Source organism: Hemiscyllium ocellatum, chromosome 35 (assembly GCF_020745735.1).
Source record: "Hemiscyllium ocellatum isolate sHemOce1 chromosome 35, sHemOce1.pat.X.cur, whole genome shotgun sequence".
In the NCBI taxonomy this organism is placed as follows: Eukaryota; Metazoa; Chordata; class Chondrichthyes; order Orectolobiformes; family Hemiscylliidae; genus Hemiscyllium; species Hemiscyllium ocellatum.
In genome coordinates this window covers 2,891,314-2,913,510 of record NC_083435.1, presented here as the reverse complement: position 1 = coordinate 2,913,510, position 22,197 = coordinate 2,891,314, and the positions used below count along the sequence as shown (strand labels likewise).

General features: G+C 54.1%; 1 protein-coding gene across 1 annotated transcript in view; it reads right to left on the bottom strand.

Moving 5' to 3' along the window:
* Positions 1–22,197, bottom strand: part of LOC132832915 (tapasin-like) — a 67,111-nt gene that overhangs the window by 17,007 nt on the left and 27,907 nt on the right. The window contains exons 4-6 of the mRNA XM_060851154.1: positions 6,342–6,560; positions 5,981–6,253; positions 885–1,226 (exon numbers count right to left, since the gene is read on the bottom strand). Of these exons, the coding sequence (XP_060707137.1) occupies positions 885–1,226; positions 5,981–6,253; positions 6,342–6,560 (834 nt within the window). The remainder of the gene's footprint in view (positions 1–884; positions 1,227–5,980; positions 6,254–6,341; positions 6,561–22,197) is intronic.

The window sequence follows — 22,197 nt, the reverse complement described above, 5'->3', positions numbered from 1 at the left end:
ATTGTCCCATAGTGTCCAGGGATGTGTAGGTTAGGTGCATTAGTCAGGGGGTAAGTGTAGAGTCAGGGAATGCGTCTGGGTCGGTTAATCTTCAGAGGGTCGGTGTGAACATTTTGGGCTGAAGGGCCTGTTTCCACACTGTAGGGAGTCTATACTATCTCACCCCTTCACTGTGGGTCAGAGATCAGGAATCACAGCCAGTGACCCCTGGAGCCCAGGATAATGCTGTCACCATTGAGATAGGGTCCCCACTCTCTCAACTCAGTCTGACCCGGCCCAGCCCATATCTTTACACTGTGACCGCCCCCCTCTCCCCTCCCCAGGCCTGGTCATCAGGAACATCCTGCCTGTGTTCCCCCTGTCCAATCCCTGTTGGAATTTTATACCTTTCTGAGATCCCACCCCACCTGCTCATCCTCCTAAACTCCAGAGAACATAATCCCAACCCCATCCTGTCTCTCTTCCCTCAGTCAGTCCTGTCATCCCAGGGATCAGGCTGGGAAACCATCGCTGTGCTCCCTCCCACCGCCAGGACATCTTTCCCCAGATACAGAGACCCCCAAACCTGTCCCAGACCCTGGCGGGGTGGTCTCACCAAGACCCCCTGGTCCAGTTACAGCGAGACCACCCTGCTCCTGTATTCCAAGCCTCTCGGTATGGAGGTCAACCAATTGGAGTCACTTTCCCAAGCCCTTCCCCTCCCGACTTGGAAATGTATCGGCCGTTTCTTCCAAACCCACGGCCACTTCCATCCAGAAGGACAAGGGGCAGCAGATCCATGGGAACCCCACCCCCTGCAAGTTCCCCTCCGAGCCCCTCCCCATCCCGACTTGGAAATATCTCGGCCGTTCCTTCAGTGTTTACTGCTGAGTGTGCCGGTTTACCTGTGATTTGGAGTTCGATTGACTGCTGAGCGTGCAGGTTTGGCATGTAGATGGTACAGATGTAGCTGCCCTCGTGCTTGATCGCCACGTTTCGGATCAATAGTGAGGCGTTCCCCCGACTGTGCACCTCGTAAAAGAACATGTCTGTGCCTGCTTCTGCCATGTCCACCCGGTCGTGGGCGCCGTTGTAAGCGTAGACCAAGTGCCCGCTGCCCTTGAACTGGTAACGCCATTCCACGGCAAAGCCAGTCTGCCTGTCCATGGCGAACCCGCAGTCCAGGAGGACGTCACGCCCCAGTCCCGTCCTCACTTTCGGAGTGCGGGAGAAGACGTTCAAGACAACTGCGGGAGAGGAAAGGTCATCGTTACGGGAAAACCAGGAAGATGCAGGGTGGGATGGGCCGGGGAGCGCTGGAACCGGATTATTACCTGCGCGCCTCCCCTTCACTGGGTCACAATGATGTGCTTTCAGGACCAGGAGCCAGAGTAGGCCATTTGGCCCATCGATCCTGATCCACCACTCAGTAAGATTATGGCTGACCTTCCTATGACCTCAGCTCCACTGACCCACCCGCTCTCCATCACCCTGAATCCCCTTAGTGCTCGGAAATCAATTCATCTTCACTCCGAAAGCATTCAACGAGATAGTCTCAACCACTTCCCTGAGTAGGGGGTCCCACAGATTCCTGATGAAGGGCTTATGCCTGAAACGTCGATTCTCCTGTTCCTCGGATGCTGCCTGACCTGCTGCGCTTTTCCAGCAACACATTTTCAGCTCTGATCTCCAGCATCTGCAGTCCTCACTTTCTCCTTGAAGATCCCACAGATCCCCAACCCTCAGGGTGGTGAAGTTCCTCCTCAGCTCAGTATGAAATCTGCTCCCCCTCATTTTGAGACTGCGCCCCCTAATTCTAGTTTCACTGCCAGTGGAACCATTCTCCCTGCTTCTATCTTATCCATTCCCTTCATAATTTTATATGTTTCTGTAAGATCCCCTCTCATTCTTCTGAATTCCAATCAATATAATCCCAGTCTGCTCAGTCTTTCCTCAACTCGGGAATCAACCGAGTGACCCTCCTCTGCACCCCCTCCAGTGCCAATACATTCTTTCTCAAGTAAGGAGACCAAAACTGCACGCAGAGCTCCAGGTATACTCTCACCAGCACCGTGTACAGCTGCAACATAACCTCCCTGCTTTTAAACTCCATCCCTTTAGCAACGAAGGACAATATTCCATTGGCTTTCCTAATGACCTGCTGCATCAGCAGACCAACCTCCTGTGATTCCTGCACAAGGACACCCAGGTCCTCCTGCACAGCAGCTGGTCTACATCTAGTCCCATCAAACCCCAACCTGCTCAGTGGCACATCTCCAGACAGCTGCTCCCTTCCCCTCCTCCATCCTCTGTCCCCCTTCCAGAGGATAGGCTGAGGGAACTCAGCCTCCCAGCGCTCTGTCTGAGGCCGGTGTCTTTAAGGCAGCACTAATACCCTGTGTGGGGTGTGCACATTCTCCCCGTGTCTGCGTGGGTTTGCTCCGAGTGCGCTGGCTTCCTCCCACAGTCCAAAGATGTGCAGGTCAGGGTGGATTGGCCATGTGAAATTGTCCCATAGTGCCCAGGAATGTGCAGGTTAGGGTGGATTGGCCATGGGAAATTGTCCCATAGTGCCCAGGAATGTGCAGGTTAGGGTGGATTGGCCATGGGAAATTGTCCCATAGCGCCCAGGGATGTACAGGTTAGGGTGGATTGGCCATGGGAAATTGTCCCATAGTGCCCAGGGATGTGCAGGTTAGGGTGGATCGGTCATGGGGAATTGTCCCATAGTGTCCAGGGATGTGCAGGTTAGGGTGGATCGGCCATGGGAAATTGTCCCATAGTGCCCAGGGATGTGCAGGTTAGGGTGGATTGGCTGTGGGAAATTGTCCCATAGTGCCCAGGGATGTGCAGGTTAGGGTGGATTGGCCATGGGAAATTGTCCCATAGTGTCCAGGGATGTGCAGGTTAGGGTGGATTGGCCATGGGAAATTGTCCCATAGTGCCCAGGGATGTGCAGGTTAGGGTGGATTGGCCATGGGAAATTGTCCCATAGTGCCCCAGGGATGTGCGGGTTAGGGTGGATTGGCCATGGGGAATTGTCCCATAGTGTCCAGGGATGTGCAGGTTAGGGTGGATTGGCTGTGGGATGTGCAGGGTTACAGGGATGGGATAGGCCTGGGTCAGATGCTCTTCACCGAGTTGGTGTGAACTCAACGGGCTGAATGGCCTGCACCCACACTGTACAGCTTGTATGAATAGTGGGCTGTATTATCAATTTCCACTCTTTCTCTCTCAGTAATGGACGCCTGTCCGTTCCCAGTGACGCCTGATCAGGTTAATGTCTCGTTTCCTGTCTCTGAGAGTGGAATTACATCTGCCCTTTCCCAATCCCCAAGCACCATTCCAGAATCTGTGAGGGGCTGAATGTCTCCAGCCAATCCACTCACTATCCAAGTTCCCACTCCTTTTCCAGGACTGAGTTGCTCACCTTCAATTGTCAGCCATTTACATACCCCTCTTTCTCATCTCTCACTCACTCACTCTCTCTCTCTCTGTCTCTCTGTGTCTTTTTCGCTTTCTGTTTTCCCCCCTCTCTCTCTCTCTCTCTCTCACTCGCTCCCTCTCTCTCACTCTATCACTTGCTCCCTCTCTCTCCCTCTCTCTGTCTCTCACTCTCTCTCTCTCTCGCTCTCTCTCTCTCTCACTCATTCACTCTCTCCCTCTGTCTCTCTTTCTCTCTCTCTGTCTCTGTGCGTCTCTCTCTGTCTCTCCCTCTCTCTCTCTTTCTCACTCGCTCCCTCTCTCTCTCACACTCCCTCTCAATCGCTCCCTCTCCCTCTTTCTCCCTCCTCTCTCTCTCTCGCTCCCTCTCTCTCTCGTTTTTTCACTCGCTCCCTCTCTCTCTCTTCTCTCTCTCTATCTCTCTCCCTCTCTCTCTCCCTCTCGATCATAGCTGTCTTCAGTTTCGTCTTCCCTTTGATTCCTCCCATCATTATTGGGATGTTGCTCTCTCTCTCCCCTAACCTTGGAGACAGTCACTGACCCCTGATCCAAAGCCTGCTGTTTCTATATTTCCCGTTGTGTGTGCACCAGCCCCTCACCCTCTCACCCAGTTTAGCTACTCTCTCACTTTTATACGTTTGCATGTGTTCTGACTCATTTCACTTCCCTTTCTGGTTTGCTGTGCTCTCTGCGGCTGATCCCCTCGGCACGAGGAGAACCGAACTTCCTGGGAGAGATGGGGCAGGGAGTCACATAGATTACACTGGGAGGCAGCAGCTGTTGGAGATGGGAGAGTCATGTGCTGAGTCCATTCAGTTCAGGATCAATCCCTCAATATAGACTCAAGCACCAGATCCCCGGGTCAGGGTCAGGGTCACAGTCAGGGTCAGGGTCAGGGTTAGAGTTAGGATTAGGCTCAGGGTGAGAGTTAGGGTTAGGGTTCAGGATTGGGTCAGGGTCAGGGACAGGGTCATGGTCTGGATTAGGGTTAGAGTTAGGGTCAGGGTTAGATTTAGGTTAGTGCCTGGGTCAGGGTCTGGATTAGGGTTAGATTTAGGGGTTAGGGTCAGGGTTAGATTTAGGGTCAGGGTCAGGGTTAGATTTAGGGTTAGGGTCAAGGTCTGGATTAGGGGTAGAGTTAGGGGTTTGGGTCAGTGTTAGATTTAGGGTCAGGGTCAGGGTCATGGTCTGGATTAGGGTTAGAGATAGGGTTATGGTCAGGGTTAGATTTAGGGTTAGGTCAGGGTCTCGATTAGAGTTGGAGTTAGGGTGAGGGTCTGGGTAAGATTTAGGGTCAGGGTCAGGGTCTGGATTAGAGTTAGGGTCAGGGTTAGATTTAGGATCAGGGTTAGGGTCTGGATTAGGGTTAGAGTTAGGGTTAGGGTCAGGGTTAGATTTAGGATTAGGGTCAGGGTCTGGATTAGGGTTAGAGTTAGGGTTTGGGTCAGGGTTAGATTTAGGGTTAGGGTCAGGGTTAGATTTAGGATCAGGGTCAGGGTCTGGATTAGGGTTAGGGTCAGGGTTAGATTTAGGATTAGGGTCAGGGTCTGGATTAGGGTTAGAGTTAGGGTTTGGGTCAGGGTTAGATTTAGGGTTAGGGTCAGGGTTAGATTTAGGATCAGGGTCAGGGTCTGGATTAGGGTTAGAGTTAGGGTTTGGGTCAGGGTTAGATTTAGGATCAGGGTCAGGGTCTGGATTAGGGTTAGATTTAGGGGTTAGGGTCAGGGTCATGGTCTGGATTAGGGTTAGAGTTAGGGGTTAGGGTCAGGGTTAGATTTAGGGTCAGGGTCAGTGTCAGGGTCTGGATTAGGGTTAGAGTTAGGGGTTAGGGTCAGGGTTAGATTTAGGGTTAGGGTCAGGGTCAGGGTCTGGATTAGAGTTGGAGTCATGGTTTGAGTTAAGGTTAGTGTTAGGGTCAGGCTTAGTGTTTGGATTACGGTCAGGGTCAGGGTGAGGGTTAGGGTTCAGGAAAGGGTCAGGGTCAGGGTTAGGTAAGGGCTAGGGATATGGTCAAGGTTCATGTTAGGGTTTGGACCGGGGACAGGGTTCGGGTTAGGGACAGGGTCAGGGTCAGGGTCATAGACAGGGTCAGGGTCAGGTTCACGGTCAGAGTTCGTGTTAGGGTTGGTATTAAGGTCAGGGTCCGTATTCGGATTAGGGTCAGGGTCAGAGTTAATGTTAGGGTCAGAGTTAGTGTTAGGGTCAGGTGATCCATGTTGCTAATCCCCCTGCTGACGGTGCAGAGTGTGTGAGTACCAGCCTGGACGGGGCGATTGGCACTGGGCTATCGATGTGGGGACGTTAGTGATGCCCCGGGTTTGTATCCCAGGCCTGGAATTAGGGGTGACTGGGAACCTGCTGTCGCTTCCTGTTGTCCTCACCTGCTCTGGTCTCGGTCTGAACCCCACCCCCTCCCCAGTATCGTTCTGGTTGACAGGGGGATGGGTTGTAAGGGGTGGACGTGTGTGTTGGGGGGCACACTGTGACGTGCGAGTGTGGGAGACACAGCCCTGATGGGTGGAAGGTGCGTTTGCTCACATCACTGCGCCGCTGGTACCTGAGGTTTCCAGTGGAGAGGGGTCTCCTGTTTCTCTGGGACCTGAGGTGACCCGGTGGACACTGGCAACGCTGAAGGAGAGGTCAAAGGTCCGCAGGAAGCTACAGAACCAGGAGCTGGACTGATAGGCCGGAGTTTTCTCGTCGTCAGTCAGGCCAGTGGCCCAGACCACACTGGAATCCTGTGGGCCGTATTTATTAATCTCACAGTGCGGCTTCTCCCTCGGGACCCTGGCCGTCCCAAAGCCAGGGTGGGCCGTTATCCGGGAAGGGTCTGCCGAGAGAGAGGGAGAACGATTAGGCGCTCAGCTGTCCAAACACCACGCGCTCTGGGGACGGGCTGTAGGAATTCACCCACTTACCTCGGACAGCGAAGAATCTTCCGGGTTTCAGCTCAGATGGCAGAGGCAGGTCAGCGGGAATCTCGGGCTCCTTTCCCTCATCGTACGGGACCTGGCGGAGGAGCAGGACGGCAGGTTCCTGGACAATGGAGCTGGGAAAACTGCTCCTTCCACCAACTTCATCCACGTACCAGCAGTCTACCAGCGTGCCAATCCCATCGGGTAATCCCTCAGCGCTCAGCACTGCCCAGGGAGAGAGAGAGACTACAGTTAGACAGTGTGACAGTCCCATCGGGTAATCCCTCAGCACTGCCCAGGGAGAGAGAGACTACAGTTAGACAGTGTGACAGTCCCATCGGGTAATCCCTCAGCACTGCCCAGGGGGAGAGAGAGAGACTACAGTTAGACAGTGTGACAGTCCCATCGGGTAATCCCTCAGCACTGCCCAGGGGGAGAGAGAGAGACTACAGTTAGACAGTGTGACAGTCCCATCGGGTGATCCCTCAGCACTGTCCAGGGAGAGAGAGAGACTACAGTTAGACAGTGTGACAGTCCCATCGGGTAATCCCTCAGCACTGCCCAGGGGGAGAGAGAGAGACTACAGTTAGACAGTGTGACAGTCCCATCGGGTAATCCCTCAGCACTGTCCAGGGAGAGAGAGAGACTATAGTTAGACAGTGTGACAGTCCCATCGGGTAATCCCTCAGCACTGCCCAGGGAGAGAGAGAGAGACTACAGTTAGACAGTGTGACAGTCCCATCGGGTAATCCCTCAGCACTGCCCAGGGAGAGAGAGACTACAGTTAGACAGTGTGACAGTCCCATCGGATAATCCCTCAGCACTGACCAGGGAGAGAGAGAGACTACAGTTAGACAGTGTGACAGTCCCATCGGGTAATCCCTCAGCACTGCCCAGGGAGAGAGACTACAGTTAGACAGTGTGACAGTCCCATCGGATAATCCCTCAGCACTGTCCAGGGAGAGAGAGAGAGACTACAGTTAGACAGTGTGACAGTCCCATCGGGTAATCCCTCAGCACTGCCCAGGGAGAGAGAGACTACAGTTAGACAGTGTGACAGTCCCATCGGGTAATCCCTCAGCACTGCCCAGGGAGAGAGAGACTACAGTTAGACAGTGTGACAGTCCCATCGGGTAATCCCTCAGCACTGCCCAGGGAGAGAGAGAGAGACTACAGTTAGACAGTGTGACAGTCCCATCGGGTAATCCCTCAGCACTGCCCAGGGAGAGAGAGAGAGACTACAGATAGACAGTGTGACAGTCCCATCGGGTAATCCCTCAGCACTGCCCAGGGAGAGAGAGAGAGACTACAGTTAGACAGTGTGACAGTCCCATCGGGTAATCCCTCAGCACTGCCCAGGGAGAGAGAGAGACTACAGTTAGACAGTGTGACAGTCCCATCGGGTAATCCCTCAGCACTGCCCAGGGAGAGAGAGAGAGAGACGACAGTTAGACAGTGTGACAGTCCCATCGGGTAATCCCTCAGCACTGCCCAGGGAGAGAGAGAGAGAGACTACAGTTAGACAGTGTGACAGTCCCATCGGGTAAACCCTCAGCACTGCCCAGGGGGAGAGAATACAGTTAGACAGTGTGACAGTCCCATCGGGTAATCCCTCAGCACTGCCCAGGGGGAGAGACTACAGTTAGACAGTGTGACACTCCCATCGGGTAATCCCTCAGCACTGCCCAGGGAGAGAGAGAGAGACTACAGTTAGACAGTGTGACAGTCCCATCGGGTAATCCCTCAGCACTGCCCAGGGAGAGAGAGAGACTACAGTTAGACAGTGTGACAGTCCCATCGGGTAATCCCTCAGCACTGCCCAGGGAGAGAGAGACTACAGTTAGACAGTATTACAGTCCCATCGGGTAATCCCTCAGCACTGCCCAGAGAGAGAGAGAGAGACTACAGTTAGACAGTGTGACAGTCCCATCGGGTAATCCCTCAGCACTGCCCAGGGAGGGAGAGAGAGAGAGAGACGACAGTTAGACAGTGTGACAGTCCCATCGGGTAATCCCTCAGCACTGCCCAGGGAGAGAGAGAGAGAGACTACAGTTAGACAGTGTGACAGTCCCATCGGGTAATCCCTCAGCACTGCCCAGGGGGAGAGACTACAGTTAGTGTGACAGTCCCATCGGGTAATCCCTCAGCACTGCCCAGGGAGAGAGAGAGACTACAGTTAGACAGTGTGACAGTCCCATCGGGTAATCCCTCAGCACTGCCCAGGGAGAGAGAGAGACTACAGTTAGACAGTGTGACAGTCCCATCGGGTAATCCCTCAGCACTGCCCAGGGGGAGAGACTACAGTTAGACAGTGTGACAGTCCCATCGGGTAATCCCTCAGCACTGCCCAGGGAGAGAGAGACTACAGTTAGACAGTGTGACAGTCCCATCGGGTAATCCCTCAGCACTGCCCAGGGAGAGAGAGAGAGACTACAGTTAGACAGTGTGACAGTCCCATCGGGTAATCCCTCAGCACTGCCCAGGGAGAGAGAGAGAGACTACAGTTAGACAGTGTGACACTCCCATCGGGTAATCCCTCAGCACTGCCCAGGGAGAGAGAGACTACAGTTAGACAGTATGACAGTCCCATCGGGTAATCCCTCAGCACTGCCCAGGGAGAGAGAGACTACAGTTAGACAGTGTGACAGTCCCATCGGGTAATCCCTCAGCACTGCCCAGGGAGAGAGAGACTACAGTTAGACAGTGTGACAGTCCCATCGGGTAATCCCTCAGCACTGCCCAGGGAGAGAGAGACTACAGTTAGACAGTGTGACAGTCCCATCGGGTAATCCCTCAGCACTGCCCAGGGAGAGAGAGAGAGAGACTACAGTTAGACAGTGTGACAGTCCCATCGGGTAATCCCTCAGCACTGCCCAGGGGGAGAGAATACAGTTAGACAGTGTGACAGTCCCATCGGGTAATCCCTCAGCACTGCCCAGGGGGAGAGACTACAGTTAGACAGTGTGACAGTCCCATCGGGTAATCCCTCAGCACTGCCCAGGGAGAGAGAGAGAGACTACAGTTAGACAGTGTGACAGTCCCATCGGGTAATCCCTCAGCACTGCCCAGGGAGAGAGAGAGAGAGACTACAGTTAGACAGTGTGACAGTCCCATCGGGTAATCCCTCAGCACTGCCAGGGAGAGAGAGACTACAGTTAGACAGTATGACAGTCCCATCGGGTAATCCCTCAGCACTGCCCAGAGAGAGAGAGAGAGACTACAGTTAGACAGTGTGACAGTCCCATCGGGTAATCCCTCAGCACTGCCCAGGGAGAGAGAGAGAGAGACGACAGTTAGACAGTGTGACAGTCCCATCGGGTAATCCCTCAGCACTGCCCAGGGGGAGAGACTACAGTTAGATAGTGTGACAGTCCCATCGGGTAATCCCTCAGCACTGCCCAGGGGGAGAGACTACAGTTAGACAGTGTGACAGTCCCATCGGGTAATCCCTCAGCACTGCCCAGGGAGAGAGAGAGAGACTACAGTTAGACAGTGTGACAGTTCCATCGGGTAATCCCTCAGCACTGCCCAGGGAGAGAGAGACTACAGTTAGACAGTGTGACAGTCCCATCGGGTAATCCCTCAGCACTGCCCAGGGAGAGAGAGACTACAGTTAGACAGTGTGACAGTCCCATCGGGTAATCCCTCAGCAGTGCCCAGTGAGAGAGACTACAGTTAGACAGTGTGACAGTCCCATCGGGTAATCCCTCAGCACTGCCCAGGGAGAGAGAGAGAGACTACAGTTAGACAGTGTGGCAGTCCCATCGGGTATTCCCTCAGCACTGCCCAGGGGGAGAGACTACAGTTAGACAGTGTGACAGTCCCATCGGGTAATCCCTCAGCACTGCCCAGGGAGAGAGAGACTACAGTTAGACAGTGTGACAGTCCCATCGGGTAATCCCTCAGCACTGCCCAGGGAGAGAGAGAGAGACTACAGTTAGACAGTGTGACAGTCCCATCGGGTAATCCCTCAGCACTGCCCAGGGAGAGAGAGAGAGACTACAGTTAGACAGTGTGACAGTCCCATCGGGTAATCCCTCAGCACTGCCCAGGGAGAGAGAGACTACAGTTAGACAGTGTGACAGTCCCATCGGGTAATCCCTCAGCACTGCCCAGGGAGAGAGACTACAGTTAGACAGTGTGACAGTCCCATCGGATAATCCCTCAGCACTGTCCAGAGAGAGAGAGAGCCTACAGTTAGACAGTGTGACAGTCCCATCGGGTAATCCCTCAGCACTGCCCAGGGAGAGAGAGACTACAGTTAGACAGTGTGACAGTCCCATCGGGTAATCCCTCAGCACTGCCCAGGGAGAGAGGGAGACTACAGTTAGACAGTGTGACAGTCCCATCGGGTAATGCCTCAGCACTGCCCAGGGAGAGAGAGACTACAGTTAGACAGTGTGACAGTCCCATCGGGTAATCCCTCAGCACTGCCCAGGGAGAGAGAGACTACAGTTAGACAGTGTGACAGTCCCATCGGGTAATCCCTCAGCACTGCCCAGAGAGAGGGAGAGACTACAGTTAGACAGTGTGACAGTCCCATCGGGTAATCCCTCAGCACTGCCCAGGGAGAGAGAGAGAGAGACTACAGTTAGACAGTGTGACAGTCCCATCGGGTAATCCCTCAGCACTGCCCAGAGAGAGAGAGAGACTACAGTAAGACAGTGTGACAGTCCCATCGGGTAATCTCTCAGCACTGCCCAGGGGGAGAGAGAGACTACAGTTCTACAGTTAGACAGTGTGACAGTCCCATCGGGTAATCCCTCAGCACTGCCCAGGGAGAGAGAGAGACTACAGTTAGACTGTGTGACAGTCCCATCGGGTAATCCCTCAGCACTGCCCAGGGAGAGAGAGACTACAGTTAGACAGTGTGACAGTCCCATCGGGTAATCCCTCAGCACTGCCCAGGGAGAGAGAGACTACAGTTAGACAGTGTGACAGTCCCATCGGGTAATCCCTCAGCACTATCCAGGGAGAGAGAGACTACAGTTAGACAGTGTGGCAGTCCCATCGGGTAATCCCTCAGCACTGCCCAGGGAGAGAGAGACTACAGTTAGACAGTGTGACAGTCCCATCGGGTAATCTCTCAGCACTGCCCAGGGGGAGAGAGAGACTACAGTTCTACAGTTAGACAGTGTGACAGTCCCATCGGGTAATCCCTCAGCACTGCCCAGGGAGAGAGAGAGACTACAGTTAGACAGTGTGACAGTCCCATCGGGTAATCCCTCAGCACTGCCCAGGGGGAGAGAGACTACAGTTAGACAGTGTGACAGTCCCATCGGGTAATCCCTCAGCACTGTCCAGGGAGAGAGAGAGACTACAGTTAGACAGTGTGACAGTCCCATCGGGTAATCCCTCAGCACTGCCCAGGGGGAGAGAGAGAGACTACAGTTAGACAGTGTGACAGTCCCATCGGGTAATCCCTCAGCACTGTCCAGGGAGAGAGAGAGACTATAGTTAGACAGTGTGACAGTCCCATCGGGTAATCCCTCAGCACTGCCCATGGAGAGAGAGAGAGACTACAGTTAGACAGTGTGACAGTCCCATCGGGTAATCCCTCAGCACTGCCCAGGGAGAGAGAGACTACAGTTAGACAGTGTGACAGTCCCATCGGATAATACCTCAGCACTGACCAGGGAGAGAGAGAGACTACAGTTAGACAGTGTGACAGTCCCATCGGGTAATCCCTCAGCACTGCCCAGGGAGAGAGACTACAGTTAGACAGTGTGACAGTCCCATCGGGTAATCCCTCAGCACTGCCCAGGGAGAGAGAGACTACAGTTAGACAGTGTGACAGTCCCATCGGGTAATCTCTCAGCACTGCCCAGGGGGAGAGAGAGACTACAGTTCTACAGTTAGACAGTGTGACAGTCCCATCGGGTAATCCCTCAGCACTGCCCAGGGAGAGAGAGAGACTACAGTTAGACTGTGTGACAGTCCCATCGGGTAATCCCTCAGCACTGCCCAGGGAGAGAGAGACTACAGTTAGACAGTGTGACAGTCCCATCGGGTAATCCCTCAGCACTGCCCAGGGAGAGAGAGACTACAGTTAGACAGTGTGACAGTCCCATCGGGTAATCCCTCAGCACTGTCCAGGGAGAGAGAGACTACAGTTAGACAGTGTGGCAGTCCCATCGGGTAATCCCTCAGCACTGCCCAGGGAGAGAGAGACTACAGTTAGACAGTGTGACAGTCCCATCGGGTAATCCCTCAGCACTGCCCAGGGGAGAGAGAGAGAGACTACAGTTAGACAGTGTGACAGTCCCATCGGGTAATCCCTCAGCACTGTCCAGGGAGAGAGAGAGACTATAGTTAGACAGTGTGACAGTCCCATCGGGTAATCCCTCAGCACTGCCCAGGGAGAGAGAGAGAGACTACAGTTAGACAGTGTGACAGTCCCATCGGGTAATCCCTCAGCACTGCCCAGGGAGAGAGAGACTACAGTTAGACAGTGTGACAGTCCCATCGGATAATCCCTCAGCACTGACCAGGGAGAGAGAGAGACTACAGTTAGACAGTGTGACAGTCCCATCGGGTAATCCCTCAGCACTGCCCAGGGAGAGAGACTACAGTTAGACAGTGTGACAGTCCCATCGGATAATCCCTCAGCACTGTCCAGGGAGAGAGAGAGAGACTACAGTTAGACAGTGTGACAGTCCCATCGGGTAATCCCTCAGCACTGCCCAGGGAGAGAGAGACTACAGTTAGACAGTGTGACAGTCCCATCGGGTAATCCCTCAGCACTGCCCAGGGAGAGAGAGACTACAGTTAGACAGTGTGACAGTCCCATCGGGTAATCCCTCAGCACTGCCCAGGGAGAGAGAGAGAGACTACAGTTAGACAGTGTGACAGTCCCATCGGGTAATCCCTCAGCACTGCCCAGGGAGAGAGAGAGAGACTACAGTTAGACAGTGTGACAGTCCCATCGGGTAATCCCTCAGCACTGCCCAGGGAGAGAGAGACTACAGTTAGACAGTATGACAGTCCCATCGGGTAATCCCTCAGCACTGCCCAGGGAGACAGACTACAGTTAGACAGTGTGACAGTCCCATCGGGTAATCCCTCAGCACTGCCCAGGGAGAGAGAGACTACAGTTAGACAGTATGACAGTCCCATCGGGTAATCCCTCAGCACTGCCCAGAGAGAGAGAGAGACTACAGTTAGACAGTGTGGCAGTCCCATCGGGTAATCCCTCAGCACTGCCCAGGGAGAGAGAGACTACAGTTAGACAGTGTGACAGTCCCATCGGGTAATCCCTCAGCACTGCCCAGGGAGAGAGAGAGAGAGACGACAGTTAGACAGTGTGACAGTCCCATCGGGTAATCCCTCAGCACTGCCCAGGGAGAGAGAGAGAGAGACGACAGTTAGACAGTGTGACAGTCCCATCGGGTAATCCCTCAGCACTGCCCAGGGGGAGAGAATACAGTTAGACAGTGTGACAGTCCCATCGGGTAATCCCTCAGCACTGCCCAGGGAGAGAGAGACTACAGTTAGACAGTGTGACAGTCCCATCGGGTAATCCCTCAGCACTGCCCAGGGAGAGAGAGAGAGACTACAGTTAGACAGTGTGACAGTCCCATCGGGTAATCCCTCAGCACTGCCCAGGGAGAGAGAGAGAGACTACAGTTAGACAGTGTGACAGTCCCATCAGGTAATTCCTCAGCACTGCCCAGGGAGAGACAGACTACAGTTAGACAGTGTGACAGTCCCATCGGGTAATCCCTCAGCACTGCCCAGGGAGAGAGAGACTACAGTTAGACAGTGTGACAGTCCCATCGGGTAATCCCTCAGCACTGCCCAGAGAGAGAGAGAGACTACAGTTAGACAGTGTGACAGTCCCATCGGGTAATCCCTCAGCACTGCCCAGGGAGAGAGAGAGAGAGACTACAGTTAGACAGTGTGACAGTCCCATCGGGTAATCCCTCAGCACTGCCCAGGGGGAGAGAATACAGTTAGACAGTGTGACAGTCCCATCGGGTAATCCCTCAGCACTGCCCAGGGGGAGAGACTACAGTTAGACAGTGTGACAGTCCCATCGGGTAATCCCTCAGCACTGCCCAGGGAGAGAGAGAGAGACTACAGTTAGACAGTGTGACAGTCCCATCGGGTAATCCCTCAGCACTGCCCAGGGAGAGAGAGAGAGAGACTACAGTTAGACAGTGTGACAGTCCCATCGGGTAATCCCTCAGCACTGCCAGGGAGAGAGAGACTACAGTTAGACAGTGTGACAGTCCCATCGGGTAATCCCTTAGCACTGCCCAGGGAGAGAGAGAGACAGACGACAGTTAGACAGTGTGACAGTCCCATCGGGTAATCCCTCAGCACTGCCCAGGGGGAGAGACTACAGTTAGATAGTGTGACAGTCCCATCGGGTAATCCCTCAGCACTGCCCAGGGGGAGAGACTACAGTTAGACAGTGTGACAGTCCCATCGGGTAATCCCTCAGCACTGCCCAGGGAGAGAGAGAGAGACTACAGTTAGACAGTGTGACAGTCCCATCGGGTAATCCCTCAGCACTGCCCAGGGAGAGAGAGAGAGACTACAGTTAGACAGTGTGACAGTCCCATCGGGTAATCCCTCAGCACTGCCCAGTGAGAGAGACTACAGTTAGACAGTGTGACAGTCCCATCGGGTAATCCCTCAGCACTGCCCAGGAGAGAGAGAGAGACTACAGTTAGACAGTGTGGCAGTCCCATCGGGTAATCCCTCAGCACTGCCCAGGGGGGAGAGACTACAGTTAGACAGTGTGACAGTCCCATCGGGTAATCCCTCAGCACTGCCCAGAGAGAGAGAGAGACTACAGTTAGACAGTGTGACAGTCCCATCGGGTAATCCCTCAGCACTGCCCAGAGAGAGAGAGAGAGAGACTACAGTTAGACAGTGTGACAGTCCCATCGGGTAATCCCTCAGCACTGCCCAGGGAGAGAGAGAGAGACTACAGTTAGACAGTGTGACAGTCCCATCGGGTAATCCCTCAGCACTGCCCAGGGAGAGAGAGAGAGACTACAGTTAGACAGTGTGACAGTCCCATCGGGTAATCCCTCAGCACTGCCCAGGGAGAGAGAGACTACAGTTAGACAGTGTGACAGTCCCATCGGGTAATCCCTCAGCACTGCCCAGGGAGAGAGACTACAGTTAGACAGTGTGACAGTCCCATCGGATAATCCCTCAGCACTGCCCAGGAGAGAGAGAGAGACTACAGTTAGACAGTGTGACAGTCCCATCGGGTAATCCCTCAGCACTGCCCAGGGAGAGAGAGACTACAGTTAGACAGTGTGACAGTCCCATCGGGTAATCCCTCAGCACTGCCCAGGGAGAGAGGGAGACTACAGTTAGACAGTGTGACAGTCCCATCGGGTAATGCCTCAGCACTGCCCAGGGAGAGAGAGACTACAGTGAGACAGTGTGACAGTCCCATCGGGTAATCCCTCAGCACTGCCCAGAGAGAGAGAGAGACTACAGTTAGACAGTGTGACAGTCCCATCGGGTAATCCCTCAGCACTGCCCAGAGAGAGAGAGAGACTACAGTTAGACAGTGTGACAGTCCCATCGGGTAATCCCTCAGCACTGTCCAGGGGGAGAGACTACAGTTAGACAGTGTGACAGTCCCATCGGGTAATCCCTCAGCACTGCCCAGAGAGAGAGAGAGACTACAGTAAGACAGTGTGACAGTCCCATCGGGTAATCTCTCAGCACTGCCCAGGGGAGAGAGAGACTACAGTTCTACAGTTAGACAGTGTGACAGTCCCATCGGGTAATCCCTCAGCACTGCCCAGGGAGAGAGAGAGACTACAGTTAGACAGTGTGGCAGTCCCATCGGGTAATCCCTCAGCACTGCCCAGGGAGAGAGACTACAGTTAGACAGTGTGACAGTCCCATCGGGTAATCCCTCAGCACTGCCCAGGGAGAGAGAGAGAGACTACAGTTAGACAGTGTGACAGTCCCATCGGGTAATCCCTCAGCACTGCCAGGGAGAGAGAGACTACAGTTAGACAGTGTGACAGTCCCATCGGGTAATCCCTCAGCACTGCCCAGGGAGAGAGAGACTACAGTTAGACAGTGTGACAGTCCCATCGGGTAATCCCTCAGCACTATCCAGGGAGAGAGAGACTACAGTTAGACAGTGTGGCAGTCCCATCGGGTAATCCCTCAGCACTGCCCAGGGAGAGAGAGACTACAGTTAGACAGTGTGACAGTCCCATCGGGTAATCTCTCAGCACTGCCCAGGGGGAGAGAGAGACTACAGTTCTACAGTTAGACAGTGTGACAGTCCCATCGGGTAATCCCTCAGCACTGCCCAGGGAGAGAGAGAGACTACAGTTAGACAGTGTGACAGTCCCATCGGGTAATCCCTCAGCACTGCCCAGGGGGAGAGAGACTACAGTTAGACAGTGTGACAGTCCCATCGGGTAATCCCTCAGCACTGTCCAGGGAGAGAGAGAGACTACAGTTAGACAGTGTGACAGTCCCATCGGGTAATCCCTCAGCACTGCCCAGGGGGAGAGAGAGAGACTACAGTTAGACAGTGTGACAGTCCCATCGGGTAATCCCTCAGCACTGTCCAGGGAGAGAGAGAGACTATAGTTAGTCAGTGTGACAGTCCCATCGGGTAATCCCTCAGCACTGCCCAGGGAGAGAGAGAGAGACTACAGTTAGACAGTGTGACAGTCCCATCGGGTAATCCCTCAGCACTGCCCAGGGAGAGAGAGACTACAGTTAGACAGTGTGACAGTCCCATCGGATAATACCTCAGCACTGACCAGGGAGAGAGAGAGACTACAGTTAGACAGTGTGACAGTCCCATCGGGTAATCCCTCAGCACTGCCCAGGGAGAGAGACTACAGTTAGACAGTGTGACAGTCCCATCGGGTAATCCCTCAGCACTGCCAGGGAGAGAGAGACTACAGTTAGACAGTGTGACAGTCCCATCGGGTAATCTCTCAGCACTGCCCAGGGGGAGAGAGAGACTACAGTTCTACAGTTAGACAGTGTGACAGTCCCATCGGGTAATCCCTCAGCACTGCCCAGGGAGAGAGAGAGACTACAGTTAGACAGTGTGACAGTCCCATCGGGTAATCCCTCAGCACTGCCCAGGGAGAGAGAGACTACAGTTAGACAGTGTGACAGTCCCATCGGGTAATCCCTCAGCACTGTCCAGGGAGAGAGAGACTACAGTTAGACAGTGTGGCAGTCCCATCGGGTAATCCCTCAGCACTGCCCAGGGAGAGAGAGACTACAGTTAGACAGTGTGACAGTCCCATCGGGTAATCTCTCAGCACTGCCCAGGGGGAGAGAGAGACTACAGTTCTACAGTTAGACAGTGTGACAGTCCCATCGGGTAATCCCTCAGCACTGCCCAGGGAGAGAGAGAGACTACAGTTAGACAGTGTGACAGTCCCATCGGGTAATCCGTCAGCACTGCCCAGGGGGAGAGAGACTACAGTTAGACAGTGTGACAGTCCCATCGGGTAATCCCTCAGCACTGTCCAGGGAGAGAGAGAGACTACAGTTAGACAGTGTGACAGTCCCATCGGGTAATCCCTCAGCACTGCCCAGGGGAGAGAGAGAGACTACAGTTAGACAGTGTGACAGTCCCATCGGGTAATTCCTCAGCACTGTCCAGGGAGAGAGAGAGACTATAGTTAGACAGTGTGACAGTCCCATCGGGTAATCCCTCAGCACTGCCCAGGGAGAGAGAGAGAGACTACAGTTAGACAGTGTGACAGTCCCATCGGGTAATCCCTCAGCACTGCCCAGGGAGAGAGAGACTACAGTTAGACAGTGTGACAGTCCCATCGGTAATCCCTCAGCACTGACCAGGGAGAGAGAGAGACTACAGTTAGACAGTGTGACAGTCCCATCGGGTAATCCCTCAGCACTGCCCAGGGAGAGAGACTACAGTTAGACAGTGTGACAGTCCCATCGGATAATCCCTCAGCACTGTCCAGGGAGAGAGAGAGAGACTACAGTTAGACAGTGTGACAGTCCCATCGGGTAATCCCTCAGCACTGCCCAGGGAGAGAGAGACTACAGTTAGACAGTGTGACAGTCCCATCGGGTAATCCCTCAGCACTGCCCAGGGAGAGAGAGACTACAGTTAGACAGTGTGACAGTCCCATCGGGTAATCCCTCAGCACTGCCCAGGGAGAGAGAGAGAGACTACAGTTAGACAGTGTGACAGTCCCATCGGGTAATCCCTCAGCACTGCCCAGGGAGAGAGAGAGAGACTACAGTTAGACAGTGTGACAGTCCCATCGGGTAATCCCTCAGCACTGCCCAGGGAGAGAGAGACTACAGTTAGACAGTATGACAGTCCCATCGGGTAATCCCTCAGCACTGCCCAGGGAGACAGACTACAGTTAGACAGTGTGACAGTCCCATCGGGTAATCCCTCAGCACTGCCCAGGGAGAGAGAGACTACAGATAGACAGTATGACAGTCCCATCGGGTAATCCCTCAGCACTGCCAGAGAGAGAGAGAGAGACTACAGTTAGACAGTGTGACAGTCCCATCGGGTAATCCCTCAGCACTGCCCAGGGAGAGAGAGACTACAGTTAGACAGTGTGACAGTCCCATCGGGTAATCCCTCAGCACTGCCCAGGGAGAGAGAGAGAGAGACGACAGTTAGACAGTGTGACAGTCCCATCGGGTAATCCCTCAGCACTGCCCAGGGAGAGAGAGAGAGAGACTACAGTTAGACAGTGTGACAGTCCCATCGGGTAATCCCTCAGCACTGCCCAGGGAGAGAGAGAGAGAGACTACAGTTAGACAGTGTGACAGTCCCATCGGGTAATCCCTCAGCACTGCCCAGGGGGAGAGAATACAGTTAGACAGTGTGACAGTCCCATCGGGTAATCCCTCAGCACTGCCCAGGGGGGGAGACTACAGTTAGACAGTGTGACAGTCCCATCGGGTAATCCCTCAGCACTGCCCAGGGGAGAGAGAGAGACTACAGTTAGACAGTGTGACAGTCCCATCGGGTAATCCCTCAGCACTGCCCAGGTAGAGAGAGAGAGACTACAGTTAGACAGTGTGACAGTCCCATCGGGTAATCCCTCAGCACTGCCCAGGGAGAGAGAGACTACAGTTAGACAGTATTACAGTCCCATCGGGTAATCCCTCAGCACTGCCCAGAGAGAGAGAGAGAGACTACAGTTAGACAGTGTGACAGTCCCATCGGGTAATCCCTCAGCACTGCCCAGGGAGAGAGAGACTACAGTTAGACAGTATGACAGTCCCATCGGGTAATCCCTCAGCACTGCCCAGGGAGACAGACTACAGTTAGACAGTGTGACAGTCCCATCGGGTAATCCCTCAGCACTGCCAGGGAGAGAGAGACTACAGATAGACAGTATGACAGTCCCATCGGGTAATCCCTCAGCACTGCCCAGAGAGAGAGAGAGACTACAGTTAGACAGTGTGACAGTCCCATCGGGTAATCCCTCAGCACTGCCCAGGGAGAGAGAGACTACAGTTAGACAGTGTGACAGTCCCATCGGGTAATCCCTCAGCACTGCCCAGGGAGAGAGAGAGAGAGACGACAGTTAGACAGTGTGACAGTCCCATCGGGTAATCCCTCAGCACTGCCCAGGGAGAGAGAGAGAGAGACGACAGTTAGACAGTGTGACAGTCCCATCGGGTAATCCCTCAGCACTGCCCAGGGAGAGAGAGAGAGAGACTACAGTTAGACAGTGTGACAGTCCCATCGGGTAATCCCTCAGCACTGCCCAGGGGGAGAGAATACAGTTAGACAGTGTGACAGTCCCATCGGGTAATCCCTCAGCACTGCCCAGGGGGGGAGACTACAGTTAGACAGTGTGACAGTCCCATCGGGTAATCCCTCAGCACTGCCCAGGGAGAGAGAGAGAGACTACAGTTAGACAGTGTGACAGTCCCATCGGGTAATCCCTCAGCACTGCCCAGGTAGAGAGAGAGAGACTACAGTTAGACAGTGTGACAGTCCCATCGGGTAATCCCTCAGCACTGCCCAGGGAGAGAGAGAGAGAGACGACAGTTAGACAGTGTGACAGTCCCATCGGGTAATCCCTCAGCACTGCCCAGGTAGAGAGAGAGAGAGACGACAGTTAGACAGTGTGACAGTCCCATCGGGTAATCCCTCAGCACTGCCCAGGGGGAGAGACTACAGTTAGTGTGACAGTCCCATCGGGTAATCCCTCAGCACTGCCCAGGGAGAGAGAGAGACTACAGTTAGACAGTGTGACAGTCCCATCGGGTAATCCCTCAGCACTGCCCAGGGAGAGAGAGAGAGACTACAGTTAGACAGTGTGGCAGTCCCATCGGGTAATCCCTCAGCACTGCCCAGGGGGAGAGACTACAGTTAGACAGTGTGACAGTCCCATCGGGTAATCCCTCAGCACTGCCCAGGGAGAGAGAGACTACAGTTAGACAGTGTGACAGTCCCATCGGGTAATCCCTCAGCACTGCCCAGGGAGAGAGAGAGAGACTACAGTTAGACAGTGTGACAGTCCCATCGGGTAATCCCTCAGCACTGCCCAGGGAGAGAGAGAGAGACTACAGTTAGACAGTGTGACAGTCCCATCGGGTAATCCCTCAGCACTGCCAGGGAGAGAGAGACTACAGTTAGACAGTATGACAGTCCCATCGGGTAATCCCTCAGCACTGCCCAGGGAGAGAGAGACTACAGTTAGACAGTGTGACAGTCCCATCGGTAATCCCTCAGCACTGCCCAGGGAGAGAGAGACTACAGTTAGACAGTGTGACAGTCCCATCGGGTAATCCCTCAGCACTGCCCAGAGAGAGGGAGAGACTACAGATAGACAGTGTGACAGTCCCATCGGTAATCCCTCAGCACTGCCCAGGGAGAGAGAGAGAGAGACTACAGTTAGACAGTGTGACAGTCCCATCGGGTAATCCCTCAGCACTGCCCAGGGAGAGAGAGACTACAGTTAGACAGTGTGACAGTCCCATCGGGTAATCCCTCAGCACTGCCCAGGGAGAGAGAGACTACAGTTAGACAGTATGACAGTCCCATCGGGTAATCCCTCAGCACTGCCCAGAGAGAGAGAGAGAGACTACAGTTAGACAGTGTGACAGTCCCATCGGGTAATCCCTCAGCACTGCCCAGAGAGAGAGAGACTACAGTTAGACAGTGTGACAGTCCCATCGGGTAATCCCTCAGCACTGCCCAGGAGAGAGAGAGAGAGACGACAGTTAGACAGTGTGACAGTCCCATCGGGTAATCCCTCAGCACTGCCCAGGGAGAGACAGAGAGAGACTACAGTTAGACAGTGTGACAGTCCCATCGGGTAATCCCTCAGCACTGCCCAGGGGGAGAGAATACAGTTAGACAGTGTGACAGTCCCATCGGGTAATCCCTCAGCACTGCCCAGGGGGGGAGACTACAGTTAGACAGTGTGACAGTCCCATCGGGTAATCCCTCAGCACTGCCCAGGGAGAGAGAGAGAGACTACAGTTAGACAGTGTGACAGTCCCATCGGGTAATCCCTCAGCACTGCCCAGGTAGAGAGAGAGAGACTACAGTTAGACAGTGTGACAGTCCCATCGGGTAATCCCTCAGCACTGCCCAGGAGAGAGAGACTACAGTTAGACAGTATTACAGTCCCATCGGGTAATCCCTCAGCACTGCCCAGAGAGAGAGAGAGAGACTACAGTTAGACAGTGTGACAGTCCCATCGGTAATCCCTCAGCACTGCCCAGGGAGAGAGAGAGAGACGACAGTTAGACAGTGTGACAGTCCCATCGGGTAATCCCTCAGCACTGCCCAGGTAGAGAGAGAGAGAGACGACAGTTAGACAGTGTGACAGTCCCATCGGGTAATCCCTCAGCACTGCCCAGGGGGAGAGACTACAGTTAGTGT